The 15,206-nt window shown below is 39.3% G+C and overlaps 1 protein-coding gene across 2 annotated transcripts in view; it reads right to left on the bottom strand.

The window, feature by feature from the left end:
* RGS6 (regulator of G protein signaling 6) overlaps positions 1-15,206 on the bottom strand; it is a 269,892-nt gene that overhangs the window by 62,749 nt on the left and 191,937 nt on the right. For both annotated transcript variants that reach the window (XM_063289842.1, XM_063289843.1), the window contains exons 7-12: positions 14,291-14,355; positions 8,722-8,798; positions 5,842-5,923; positions 2,880-2,954; positions 986-1,084; positions 460-521 (exon numbers count right to left, since the gene is read on the bottom strand). In XM_063289842.1, coding sequence (XP_063145912.1) covers positions 460-521; positions 986-1,084; positions 2,880-2,954; positions 5,842-5,923; positions 8,722-8,798; positions 14,291-14,355 — 460 coding nt within the window. The remainder of the gene's footprint in view (positions 1-459; positions 522-985; positions 1,085-2,879; positions 2,955-5,841; positions 5,924-8,721; positions 8,799-14,290; positions 14,356-15,206) is intronic.

The raw sequence follows: 15,206 nt of genomic DNA, 5'->3' as shown, positions 1-15,206 counted from the left end.
TGAAAACAACCTTAGACTGTCATTCTAAATGGCATTTTTGTTGTTTGTAGAAGCTCTTCATGAATCTTCCTTTTATATCTCAAGAAGGCAATAAGAGAAACTGCTAATTTTGCTTGAGAACTTGTGAACTGCCCTGACTTATATGGCTGCATCCAGAAATCAAGTTCTCTAAATATTGAAACAATTACATAGAAGCCGGATGTAATAGAATATAATGGACATGAAGTAGAAAATCCAGGTTTGAGCAAAATCTCTAAAACATGATTGCAAACTAGGATCAAACTGTTGAAGCAGTCTATTAAGCCAGCATATATTGGTGGGAGAAAGCACGTATACATAGGCAGCTGATTCCTGAGGTTTGAAAACAAGCTTTTGCAAATATTGGAGGAAGAAATAGCAGCGTTAGCAGAGAAGCATTATAGCAACAACAGTGATAATAACATGAATTGGAGTGCTTACCTTTCCGCTACTTTAGACATTTTTAAACAATGCCTGTCTATCTGAACATTCAGAAATGTTATCTGAAGAAAAGAAATGAAAACAGCTCTTGAAGAAACAGCTATATGCAGCTGCATAGATGTGCAGTTATGCCGTTGATTTTATTTGATGGTTCACATGATTTGCATCATAATACACTGAAAGACATGGACTCTAATCCATTGTTTCCAGGTACTCTGCTCTACATTTGGAATGCCTTTTCAGCTGATTTTTTCCCCATCAGCTTTAAGTAAATTTGCTCTTTTCTGCTTTATGTTGCAGATGTTCATCCCTCAAACCATATAGAACCAAAAGGGATGGTGGCAAGGAGGAGGAAGGAAATGGTTCAGCTGATGTACTTGTTGAACATCCCCCATAACTGTAATTATTCTAATTTCTTAGCTACTCAAGACTATGCCCCACATCTACAGAAATAATTTTATAATTTTTTTTAAATAATTGCATTTCTCAAATGCAAAAGACACAGTTTCAAAGCCAAGTAACTTACTTGCTTTCGGACGTCATCTTTTGTTGTTTTGCGAATTGGTTGGGAAGGCATATGTGCAGGACTTTGGGACTGACTATCTTCTGTAACTCCATAAACTGACTGTAATAAAAAGTTGAGAATAATTTGGTACATACGAGTAATCATCAGTAGAAAAAGGTTGCACACCCTTAAATGGTTAATTATCACATTTGTTCAAAAGGAAGATGAACAATCTCTTCCCTAATGGAAGAGTGGCCAGAGGAGAAGATGGAGGAGGAAATAATAATAGAAAACATGGATAAAAATCCTGTGCAATGCCCAGTTCCCCACCTTGCCAAGGCCATCAACTGACACTGATCCTAGAGTTTTTTCTATCCCAATAAATGTGTACAGTACGTGTGTAACACTTATTTATTTATCGCTTTTCTTCACCACCCATCTCGACAAAGACTCACATGTGTGTGTGTGTGTGTGTGGGTATGTATCTGCCAGAAGTCATATTCCAAATATGGGCAAGGCCAGAAAAACAACAACAAACAATTAAGAACTAACTAAAATTAGTCATTGATTAAAATTAATTGCCTGTCAAATGAGCTACCCCATTTATAAAAATTAACTGATCCCTCATCTGTATCGATAAATCATTCTTTCTCACACACAAACCATTCACACCCAGAAATGCACAATATTCACACATACTCCCGTTCTTCCAGCAGAAACTGTAAGCCAAAAGGAGGAAAAATATAGGAGCAATGTAGGGCAAGGTGAATGGGGAACAGGGCTAAGAAGGAAAGAAAAAGGACAGTAGAAAACTGAATGCAGGTTAAATGAAGGGAAGACTAATTGAATAGGGAAGGAAAATAAAGAGAGCTAAGTCCTGTGTGGGTGTTACATTCAAGAGACAAGTAGCCCCTTTCTAGCAACAGCTAATTTTAAAAGACATCCAAAGTTTTCAGCAGAAATGTCTGCAATCCTTTGCATTTTATTCCGTTTTCAATCATTTCTTCTGTTAAGTAATAACTGGGGGAAAACCCTGTAGTTGTTTTAGGATGAGAACCCCCATCCCTTCTTACTTTTGTGTCTGCCTTTCCCTTAATGGCCTCCACCACCAGTCAAAATAATAATAAGAGAGAAATATTTGTCTCTTTCCTCTCTTTAATAAAATAGGGTGTTGGTGGAAGCTGAATCTCCACATGATGAAGAACCTAGCTTGGGTGGGGAGGAGCAGTAGGTAAAACTCATGTTGCCAGACATGGATGAGCTAAAGCTAGGGCTGGTAGATTGGGACTGCAAAGATCTGGATGAAAACTCTCTTAGTTGCCACCTCATGATTATCAGGATCTGTGTAACCTAAGCTGGTAGCATTAACTAAAGTCCTTATATCCTGTTCACCAGAATGGGACTGGATAATGAGCGAAGCTTCAGATTGTTCCCATGAATATATATCCATTATTTTCTGCAAAGAACAGATATATGTGTATATTTGAACAGAAATTTTAGCCTTGGACAACCAAAAACAAATAATCATTCTGCAATTACTGTAATTGTAAAAGTGTATATATATGAGAGTTGAAAATGGTGATTTGGAATGGATATTATATACAAAAGAAAAATAGAATGTGTAAATTATATCCGTTTTTTTCTAGATGTAATCACAGGATATATAAAGACATTATGTTTACCTCAAAGGCCTTTGTATAATGTCAAAAAATAATAATTTCATGTCAGTCCATAAAGATATATAAACAAACTTTACATAAATATTTGCCTGCAATGTTCTGAACTGAGGGTTATTTTTCTTTAGACTGATGTCAACGTCTTAATATAGACCAGCATTAAATATATCCAATAAAATTCTGAAAGTCTCATCTAGCGTGTTTTACAAGTTCTTTGGGGATGAGAGGAAGAGGCTTGCCTTTTTGACCCTCTGTGGATTCTTCATACGCCGACACTTTCTGATGTCCATCTCTGTTGTGTTCACACAGCCCGGCTAGGAAAAACACACATACAAAAATACTGATTTTGTTTTTATGTTCATACTGCCTTTCATTTCCTACAGACCAACAATTTCAAACTCTGCCTTAGAATCGCATTTTTTAATCTAACATTTGGAAGTTCATTTAAAAACCGTAACAGGCCCTTATGGGCTCACAAGGGCCTGTTATGACTTTTAAATGAACTTCCGAATGTTAGATTAAAAAATGCGATTCTAAGGCAGAGTACAAATTAGCTTTCACTGAGGCTCAGCTTAGTGGGAGAGTGGGTGTATCTGTTTTCTGTTTGCAGGGCATATATTGTCACTGAAACACTGGGTGCACTTTGCCAAAATCCAGTGGTATAGAGGTCATGACCATCTGATTTCTCCTCCAAGTTTTTTGAGATAAAGTACTTCTTTGAGCTCTTCCTTTATATAATAGCTAGGTTCATATACTGTGCTGAGCCTTCATCGCTTGCTAATTTTTTTTCTTTTCTTTCTGAACAAGCTGGGCCTTATTCAGTATATTAGGGCTACTACAGCTGGTCTGCAAAATCCAGACAGATACTAGTCTCTTTGCTGTCATCTAGTGATCATCTGGAATTTGGCAGCTGAGATATGGTACCCTACATAAGCCATAGTTAAGCAAACCAGACCTTAGGGTTATATAGGAAACAAATATTAGCTAATACTTTCCATCATTTCTGTGATGGAAGACATGGACAGGAAAAAAAATTGATTCCTTGAGAATAAACAGGACTTCCTTCCAACTTGCACAGCATTGTTCTATTTGACGGTAACTAACAGTTGCAGCTTCAGTTCACATTTATTGATTTCTATCTTTATTACTCCACCAAAGAAACAATCAAGCTGCATGATCTGGATAAACACTTTAAAGATCCTTTAGTAACAAAGGACAAGACAGTCAGACTTCATGTACATATAGAAAGGAAAATCAATAGTGGAAAAATATCCTTAATTAGACTATTTTCAGCATCAAATACCCTTAATTGGACTATTTCCAGCATCAAATAACAGTTTTAGACCACATTTGTTTTTCTCTTGAACAATCCTTCCTGGACTTGCTATTTCAAGCCAAACCCAAGATTTATAGCATGTATTGAATATATATTGAGATTTGGCCTTTTACCAAAACTAAGTTCTCTTTCCTTCCTCTCACCTTCTTTTAATCTATCTTTAAAAGTATATTTCAAAGTACTCAGCAAAGAATGTAATGCAGTAATATTAAAGGATATCCCAAATAAACTTTGTGAACTGCATAGAAGGCCCTGGCAGTTGGCAACCCTGTATGAAACTGGTTGCTTTGCAATGCAGCATTCTTCTCACTTCATACCTAAGCAAAATCAAACTGCCATCTTCATAACACTAGCAAGACCCACATGCTTTACTATGTAACATCCCCCTTCTATCTATAGGATGCTTTGAAATGCATATCATGCTATGGACTCAAGCATAAAGATGATAAACTCATTCAGGCTTTCCCATGTTTAGAGGACAACCTAGAGTAACACTGTTACAGTAACGTGAAGGGCTAACTTACAGGGAATCCATGACTTTGATCAGCTGATGCCTATGTGTAATTTACTTGGTATCTGTGCCTTTGATAAACCAATCCCGATGTATTGTGGCCCCTCAATGCCAGATAAGCAGGTGTCCCCACTTCCAAAGATGACATCCTCTACTTCCTTAGCTAGATGATTGTAAAGCAATTATTCAATTAGCCTATACAGGTAGTCATGTCATTTAGCAACCAGAACCGGTTGTTAAGTGAAGCGGTTGCTAAGTGAAACCACAACTGTGCTTATGATCTTACTTCAGCTTTCCTTTGCTTTACAGACATGCAAAGGTCATAAATGCAAGGATTGGTTGTAAAGTTACTTTTTCATCACCATCATAACTGAAAACAATTGCTAAATGAGGAAGTCGCTAAATGTGGACTACCTGTATTCCTTAGAATGTAATGCAGCTCCTTAGAGTGTGATGTAATCTATATAAGATCTGTGTTGCCCTGACATTGGGGCTCTTGGCTTTGCTTGCTAAGAGCCTGGTTATCAATACATTTCTTTGTTGGCTTAATAAAGGAAACTAGTTTTGGAATCTCTCTCATTGTTGATTCAGACAACCTTATGAGTTTGAAAAGGTGGGATATGGACAAGCTTTTGTCGCTGCATGCAGTTGCTTTGCTTGAACCAGTCAACAATCAGGAAGAGTCACTTTTATGGTAAGATGGGTAGTGTATAAATATAATAATAACAATAACAATAATAATAATAAGAAATCATTTATTAAAATATAGTTTCCATTTTGTCCAAACTGAGAAACTATGATAAACAATTTCAAAACAAGGCAGGATAAATCAACTTCAAACTTTGGTTTAATATCTTGGCTTTCATCCATTTCCCATACCATGATTCTGATATCTTCCTGGTTTGTTTGCCAGCTCATCTAAAGGTGAAGATGTGGGAGTAGCTTTATGCAGCAGCATATGCTTCAGATGTCAAGATATAATAACAGCACTTGTACAATGACATCACCATGCGTGGGTCATTATTTTGGTGTCATCGTAGTCTGCAACAAATACTGATGTTTCTATATTACTTGGAACTTGGTATGATATCTATTCTACTACTAGAGGAAATAAAGAAGGATGGTGGGAGCAAGAAGCAGGACCTGAAAGTGATGATGCCCTGAGAATATCAGTCTGACCAATTAGAGGCATGCTAGGTAATGTCAAAAAGAGAATCCCCAACTAGCTCTGACTTACATCTATTGCCCTTGGTGGCCATTAGGTTGAGAAGGTGCAACCAAAGTACAGATACGTCAGCCTCCAGATATGTTATAATTAACTATTATAAAAGAGTAACAAGTAAATGACTCGTACCACCGGCCTATGGACATCCCAGAAAGCTCTTTCTTGACTATCCAAAATCTTCCTTTCTGTTTTGTCCTTTTTTCTGTCAATTCTAAAAGAGAAAAAATAAAATAAAACCAAAAGCAGTTTTGGATGTAATCCTGACCTGCACGAGAATTCGTATTAGTCTACATTATGAACTTTTAGCTAATGAAAACATGCATACAGAGCATCCTGCCATATCAAATCAAACTATATCCCTCTCTCCACCATACACTCAAGGCTGTATTTGCACATGCAATTAGTCCAGTTTTCAACAAACCGCATTACAGGTTTGCCCAGTATCCTAGGGTAAAATGTGGTTGGTTAATTTGGCTCAGCATATAATGTGAATACAGGCAGTTTAGTGACCACAATTGAGACCAGCAACTTGGTCATTAAGCGAAATGGTCGCTAAGTGAAACCGCAACTGTGCTTATGGTCTTACTTCAGCTTTCCTTTGCTTTACAGACCTGCAAAGGTTGTAAATGTGAGGATTAGTCGCAAAGTTACTTTTTCATCGCTGTTGTAACTGCCAATAGTCCCTGTACCAGGCAGCTGCTAAATGAGGTCTACCTGTAGTCCTAGTGTTTAGTTTGTGTGTGGTCCTTCAGTTTAGATTTTGCAGAAAACAGCTATCTGAAAACCTTACACCAAAAATATAGTGCTCATGACATCCTACTGTATAACCATACATCCACCCACTCATCCATCATAAGGCATCTTTCTATATACAGTTGAGAGTTTTAAACTATAGCCTGAAATTATTTATTAGTGGTGAATAAGAATACACACTAAATGTAGCCCCTCTTTGGAGTAACATGAGGAAATATGGCAGTTAAGCTAGGGCTAAATATCCAGCCGATATGATTTTACTGGATCTGCATTATACCTGTTCTATCAATCAAAAGTGGTTATGAACTAAGCTTTTATGCTACCTCTTCCTCCAAATGTTGACAACTCCTAGAAGGGACTTACAGAATATGGGATAGCCACAATTGTTAAATCTACTGTAAGTACTTAATATTAGGCCCATAAATCTAATAGCTTTAGCAGCAAGAGTTTAACGATGAACATCCACACTTATCCATGTGGTTGACGTTGACTAATGCAGCTCATTTAATGTTGCCTGAGGCTTTAAGGATGCCCAGCGGACAGTAGTGGGAAAACTTGTCAGAACAGAAAGGCCATCAGATGAATGAGGTCAGGAATAGAGGAAAGATACCACATGTGTGTGCATACACACATACAGTATTCCCATGTCACTGCTCAAATATGTATGAACATCATAAAAATGAACTGTATTGTAGACAGCAAGACTCAAATGAAATTTCAAATATGGCAGTTAAGCTAGGGCTAAATATCCAGCCGATATGATTTTACTGGCTTTTCCATGTTAATAAAATAATCTGTAGCAACATCACTTACTTCTTATTAGTTTCCTGTATGGCTAAATCAGTGGGTTAAGCCACTAAAGGTTTAGTGAAATAATCAGAAGATTCCAGTTTTAATTGGCAGGATGATATTTGAAGCACAAAATACATATTTTGGGGGCAGAGAACGGATTTGATCTAACGTCCTACGTATCTTTTAGTATTCCAACAGTATTTACTTTTTTAAAAAAAATCAGTAATATTTTGCAGACTATTTTAATCTCTCTTCCCTATTTACATTTTGTTTCTAATATATTTTATTGTTTTGTCACACATCTTATTTTTAATGAAGGATGTAATCTGCTCCCCCTTCTTTTTTGAGATAGAAAGGGCAGGGCATAATTTATCAAATAAGGAAAAAAAGTATTTTGCTAGAAACATTTGAAAAAGAATGTAGTCTGAATGTAGATTCAGTATAACTGTAGGTAACTCAAATACTCCTACTTGCTCATTCCATGTAATATACAGAGAAAATACTTTGCAGCATCCTTTGCAGGCAGGAGGAAGGAAAGGTAATGGCCTAAATCCGACTAATAACCTGGTACCTTCCCAGAGGTGCTGGGATTAGAAAACCCAGAATTTCTACCTCTGGATGTTCAGAAAGTTGCACTTCCAACACATGTGGAAGACACCAAGTTACGGAAGGCAAATTTAAACTCTGGCAGAATCTTCACACCAGAGCTGCACATTTCTGGTTACTGATGACTTCCATTGAAAGGCAGAATCACCACTGCCAGCTGTGATGCTGAGGGTCTGGGAAGGAAAGATTAGTATGAAAGAAGAATGACATGGTGGTCCAGTACCACTTTTCACAGTTCCACCCATCTGTGTGCTGCCAAAAAGCCCATTCCTAATGTGGCTGCTCAGAGAATTACCAGGGAACAGCAGGGTCCTAACCCCATCCCTCATAAACTGTTCACATGGTATACCTTGACATCTGTAAGAAAAGGTGTCTTTTCTTACAGCATCCTCCCTCCCTGCTGTTTAATAGGGTATTCCATGCCTATTCTGTCAACTGATGGATCTAACCCATTATATCCAATCTCTTGCCAACGGTGCCAAGTAAAATTTAATATATCCTATTGCACAGCCATTAGCATCATGAAGTCATGCTGCGCTCAGCCTGGCCTTCTCAAGTCTGGAACTCAGATTTTTTTCCTCTCTGGTATGCCAACCAAGATGTGTCTGTGTCGTCTCAAAGGATTTTCACTATAAGGGATTGGAGGGGGTGGGAAGTTATGAATGAGGCTGCCTGGGTGGCAAACAGATTAAAAGTCTTTTAATACCAAATGGAGTGCAAACTACAGAAATACGTTCAGTGGTGGGAGGACAATTTAACCTTAAAGTATAAGCTTGAAAAAGTATGTTTTATCATTATCATGTATTCTGTATCCCCACAATTTTCAATCATTTGGTTTGTAGTGCTGCAAACACCTACTTGACTTGTGCTTCAGCTTGCATAAAGATGAATTCCCACTTTCTGGCAAAAGCTCTCTGAAGTCTTGCTAAGTTCTCCTAAGGGGAGAGGAAAACAACAATAACAACAACAAAACAACAATAACAATAGTAAGGAGAACTAACAATCAGAAGAATCACTATTAGGAAATCTGGTTAACATGTAGATCATATTAAGCTGAAAATGAAAGTGATGGGGAAAATACCAAGAAGAGAATTTGCACTGGGTACAGGGAAATGAATTAATGGGATATACACCCCGTGTCTGTGTATTTCTTGATGTTTTGAACCTTGATATTTTGGAAACAGTTTTATTCTTGTAGGGTTTTTTTTTTCACATACTGTAGATGACTCCTATGATCTTCATTTTGATCTGCATGCACATTATACATAAAGAAAATGTCATCTCATATTTCTATAGTCTCATTGATTAAGTGGGAGAAATTCAAGTAAGTCCTTATTAATTTCAGTGGGCTTTTAAGTGTATGCAATTTTCAACTGATTTGTGCCTAACTGAAAAGTACCAAGCTTTGTATCCATATGTACCTGCTTTTCTGTAATGCTTTCCTGTAATGCTCACTGTTTTCCTAAATATTAGCCTTCCCATATTTGGTGCCATTCAGAAGTATTGAGAATTCTATAAATCAGTGTTTCTCAACCTTGGCAACTTGAAGATGTGTGGACTTCAAATCCCAGAATTCATGCTGGCTGGGGAATTCTGGGATTTGAAGTCCACACATCTTCAAGTTGCCAAGGTTGAGAAACCCTGCTGCAAATTGTAGTCCCAAAGCATTTGGAGAGCCCCAGGTTGGGGAAGGCTGCTATACTGTATGCTGTTGCCATGATCTATGCCATGATAATACAAATAAACCACAATCATTTAACAGAACTCTCTTATCTAATGTGTCATGTTGACTGGTGTGGGTAAAAATAATGGATTCAGGCATCACAGTGGGACAGTGAAATATTGAATTTGCCTTTCAAGATACAAATTCATCATTTGCAAAGTGTGCAAACTGAATGCTTTGAATTATTGGCAGGAAGATTTTAGGCTAGTACAATTGACTTCCCCACAAGAATCCAGTTGCTCAGCAAACCAAAGTGAGACCTTAAGTATTGGAATGTAAAATCCATTACCTACTGCATAACATGAGCCATGCTTTTGAAATGACTCACATAAAGATGCAATGAGTTTACACCAAAAATGCTAAATAAGAGTTGCATGAGGGCTTGGTCAAAGGAAACATTCATATTTTATAGGCAAGGGACACGGAGCTGAGAGATTATCAGCAGAACATTAGCCATTTTGTTACTTACAATGGTACCTGCTATCACTAAATTAATGGGAGTCCAATTTGTTCTTACTAATGTAATGTAATGTAATGTAATTTCCCCTAACAGCAGACCCACCCATTTCTGCCTTAAAAAAGAGACACCATCTCTTTTTTCCCATTCTGTCTGAATGGGAAAAGAAATGTAAAACACGTAAGAGAGAAAGGGGGTGGCACAGAAAGAAGCAAAACCAGTTCCATCCAGCCATAAGAACTTTATGGTGTTTTTAAAAGTAGCATTTTCTATTCATAAATAAAACCGTAGTGAAACCTATACAGCATTCTTCTCTGCACTTACATAGACCAGTATGGATATGGTTCCTCATTATGTGAGTGATCAGTCTGGGGTGGAGGTGGGGAAATGATTTAATTAGCTGTTATTTAATGAAACTGACTCTTAATTCTTGCAAGAGAACCAAATTTAGTGCTATGCCTCCTCTGGGGATATACCAGAGTGTGACTGTGGATGCTGAATAAGGCTTTTGTTGATTTGTCAAGAACTGTTATGATTAGCACAATTCACTAGCACAATTCATTATTTGATGGTGTGCATATAATGATGGTAGAAGGGTGCAAGAATAATTACATGAATGCAGTGTGCAGTATTGTCCATATACCATGGTTGGCTGGTTTCAAGACAACTGGCAGTTCTGTACAGGTTGTGGGAAGGAACGTAAATTTAAACCTCTATGCATGTCAGACTGTGCAAGAATCAGTCACCACTGCATTTAACAGGCACTAGGAGAGTTAGAAAACTATAGCTTTTTCAGCACCCTAAAATGTAATTTTCTGTTTTTATACGTTTCCAGGATCCAGATGCAGATTTGTGTCAGAACCCCAAGAGGACAAAGAAGAGAAACAGGTGAAGAATATTAGTGTTCATGTATCTTGGTGATTTCAGTTCCAAAGGCTGAAGTGAAGCTTAGAAGGCCCTCAGATAATTTGGGAGTCATGAAGGAAGACTGCACTGAGTTCTTTGGGCCAGCTGTTGGAATGCCTATGACTGGTGCATATAGTGTGAGGACTGCCTGGCTGCTATAACCATTTGGATAGCATTTTGCTATCAAAATTGCCCAGATTCATGAACTCTTGATTCCACATTGGTGTCTCATATAGTGACTCCAATGTCTGGCCATGTTATCTGGGACTTATTTTGGCCTGTTGACTCTGATGAAATGGATAGGGCGCTCTCTGCCACCTGTGGATTAGACCCATGCCTCTTCTGATTGGGACTGGAGATTGCATGTCAGGCTAAATTCATGAAGCTGTCAATGCCTTGCTTCAGGAGAAGGTGATATCTGAAGTCTTGAAAGAGCTGTAGTGCACCCCCTCAATGGATCTGATTGTTTTTGTCAACAATTAATTCAGTATCCCACCTCCCTTTTTTAGGGAAGGTTGTTGAGTAGTGGTAGTTCTGAAATCCCCTAGAAGAAGCAGATTATTGTATCCCTTTCAGTCAGGGTTTAGGCCTAGACATGGGATCTAAGACAGCATTAGTTGATTACTTTTGTCAGGACATGGATGGCACAGTATATCCCTCTTGATCCTTTTGCCAGTCTGTCATACCTTCAACCATGGTATTCTTCTGGAATGACTGTGAGGGTTGGATACTGGAGGCACTGTTTTACTGCTTCTCCTTCTTACTTAGTAGGCAGCTCCAGTAGGTGGTTGCGGGGGAGGAGAATTCAGCCCCACAGTGTTCTCAGTCTTGCTTTTTAATATTTACATGAAGGTTTTTTAACAACATCCACCAGTTTGGGGTGAGCTGATGATATTCAGCTATTTATCACCATTCCAGGCCCTGCCAGAGATGCTGTTAAAATCGTGTCCTAATGCCTGGAGGCTGTGGGATACAGGAGAGGATGAATCAGAGTAAAGTTGAATCTAAGCAAAACAGAATTGCTATTTGTTCATCACTGTTCTCTGTCACCTCTGGTGTGGAGATGGAAGCACTACCCTCAAAACAGCAAGTCCATGATGGGGCTCCTCCAGGACTGACAACTACTACTGGATGGATGGGTGGTCATCATCAAGAAGACTTTTTCCTAGCTTCAGCAGGTGCACCATTTGCAGCCCTACTTGGAGCAGAAGGATCTTGCTACAGTGATTATTTTATCCCACATACAATACAGTTGAATACAGTAATGCATTTCTCAGTACTCCATTGGATGATTACAATTTACTCTACACTGGGTTTCCTTTGAAGACCTTTCAGAATCTGCAAGTAGCTCAGAAGCAGCAGCCCACTTACATATTTTACAGGTCCTGCTTTTTCTGCTAAGCAGTTTCTGGGTGCAATCAGAAGTGCAGGTTTTAACCTATAAAGTTTATTGCTGGCAACATAGGTACTTTCTCCAATCAGAGTATATCCATCCAATAAGGTTATCCCAGGAGAAACTGTGAGTGGCGCCCCATTTTCTTGAGGTGATGGGGTTGAGCCAGGAGAAATTATTTCTTGATAATGGCTTTTGAACTTTGGAACAGCCTCCCTTTGGAACCTAGATTAGCCCCCTCTGATGTAGTCTTCTGGAAATCAGTTAAAACAGAGCTTTTCTGTAAGATGTTTGGAGATTAATAGATATTGCCATCTGTGTCATTGGTTGTTCTCCATTTTAATCTGTTTATATTAAAAGGATGTTCAGAGCTGGCTTAAGTAGAGATTACTTAGAAGCAAACAAGTATTGAGGTCAGGGACTGAACTGGATGCACTGATGGCGTTGAGTCAAAACAGAGCTCCTAACATCACTCCTGGCTTGGAGGCACTGAATCTGATTCAGCAGTCACTACAATATTTGGCAAGACTAGAGCAAGACTATCTCAGTCTTCCCCAGACTGGTGTCCTACAACATCCATCCTTCCCACCTAGTGAGACCTGTTATCTAACTCATCTGGAAGACACCAAATTGGGCAATTACCTTTTGCCATGACAAACCACATGTGAGTTGCATTCACCAAGAATGGATGCTGTCCCCCACCATTACAGCCAGTACACTATAGGAATAACACATTCTATGCTACAGATAGTGCACCAAAGCATAGGGGCCACTAATGCTGCCCCTCTTTCCAAATCATTCTAAAGATACAAGTTTTTGCATTGGCAGGAGGTGGCACCATCAGTCAATGTGGTCTACAGTCACCATACACACTTGAGTGAGCACTGAATATAATAGTATAATTATACTTCATGAAAATTATAACACACATAAATTTTCATATATTGCAAGGTGGGGAGAATGGAGTTCCTATCATTTTAGCAAGCAGCAACTGAATAGTTCTATTTTTAAAAAAAATTAAGTCGCATTATAAAATATAGCATTACACTCTGATAATGCTATAATCCTTTCAAGCAGTACTATAGGACTACTTATTCCAATAAAGAGAACTTAAAATGATTTAGCATACATTATGTTCCCCAGACCTTGTGGAAAATCGTGGAGGAACCAGAGTTATCTATGTGGAAGCATCCTGAGTGCCTTAAGAAACGACTCAATGATCATTGTTTGTAGGTAAATATGAGTGCTGTTTTTTCTTGAATAGCCCCCATTTGTAAAAGGGAATGAAGGAGAATGAGCAGAAATTAAGGAGGGTCAAGTTCCACTAAAATCTTGGCTCTTAAAAAATTGTTTGGGGCTGTAAAAAGTCATGGCACTTACTTGCAGCATTGCTGAGTAAGAGAAACACAAGTTCAAGTCCACATGCAACCACAGATGTCTGTAGGTTGAGTCATGGCAACTGGATTTCTTTCTTTTTGGCAAAAATGCTTCGCTGCTTGTCCAAGCAGCTTCTTCAGTCTGGGCAAAAAGAAAGAAATCCAGTTGCCATGACTCAACCTACAGACAATTCCACCTGGATGACTGAGAATCTTCATCGACGGATTCAGCCACAGAACTCGCTGACTAAGTTTGTCTCTTCCTTTCTCAGCCCAATCCTCCACAAGGGACTGTGGTTGCAGGAATAAAATTAGGGGTAGGCTTCCATATAAACTGCCTTAAGCTCCTTGGGGAAAGGCATAATGTAGATAAACCATATGTTTGCTCCCCTTGAACCTAAGTCAAAAGGAAAACATGTTCCTTTCTGATATTGCCCCTACCATAAGCATATTTTCTGAGAAAATATAGTATCAGTCCTGTTAGACAGTGATGCTGTCCATATCATTTAATATCAGACGACATTCAGTTTTGAGGATATCACACTTTGGAACTGTAAAATCAGTATACCCACTGCTTCATAATCTGCCAGTTCCAGTCTAGCTTTGTTCTGCATGGTCCTCTTGCAAAGATAGATGGCTACGGAGAGAAACAAACAAGAGCAAAACACACCATTAAAAGTATGCAGAGAAGGAGAAAAAGGGGAGGGGGAGGAAGAAGGAATCAAGCAACTCCTTCTGAAGTGCCTGTTTCTACTAAGATAATGGTATTCTCTTACAGGTAGATGCAACATTGTGGAAACTGCACATTTCTTTAATTGCAGAGGCTACTTTAGGTTTGGTTAACAGAATCAAATCTTCCTCAACCTGATACATTCATAATACAGATAGTCCTTGGTTAATGATGGTAATTGGGACTAGAATTTCTGTCACTAAGCGATGCGGTCGTAAAGTGTGATGTCACGTGGCTTCATCACTTAGTGACGGCAATCCCAGCAGTCCCTGTTGCCATCATTAAGTGAGAATGGGGGTCATTAAGTGAGGACCTCCTTGTGACTTCCTGCTGGCTTCCAGCAAGCATAGTCATTGGGGAAGCCGGCAGGAATTCGCAAGTCCTGGGCGGTTCACAGGTAGGCTAGGGGGTGGGTAAGTGGCTGCTGCGGCCTGGTGCAAGTGCAGCTAGGCTGGGGGTGGCTGCAAGCTGCCCTACGCTCTGCTGCCCCTGCTGCCCCCAACTGACCTTCACCATCTTCTTCCTCCCGCTACCAACAAGGCATGCCTGGCCTGGCTGCCCCAGCCTGGCCCAGCCCAAGGCACGAAACCACAGCCACCCCAGCCCAGTTCAACACCGAGGCACAAAGCTGCAGCCACACCAGCACTGTGGTGCAAAGCCACAGCTGCCCCAGTCCAGCCCAACACTGTGGCGTGAAGCCCAGCTGCCCCCTGCTGCAGCCACCCTTGCCTCCCGGCCTGGCCCTTTGTGAGGCAGCT

Source organism: Candoia aspera, chromosome 1 (assembly GCF_035149785.1).
Source record: "Candoia aspera isolate rCanAsp1 chromosome 1, rCanAsp1.hap2, whole genome shotgun sequence".
In the NCBI taxonomy this organism is placed as follows: Eukaryota; Metazoa; Chordata; class Lepidosauria; order Squamata; family Boidae; genus Candoia; species Candoia aspera.
The sequence above is the reverse complement of the archived record's forward strand: the minus strand, read 5'-3'. Positions and strand labels throughout refer to the sequence as shown.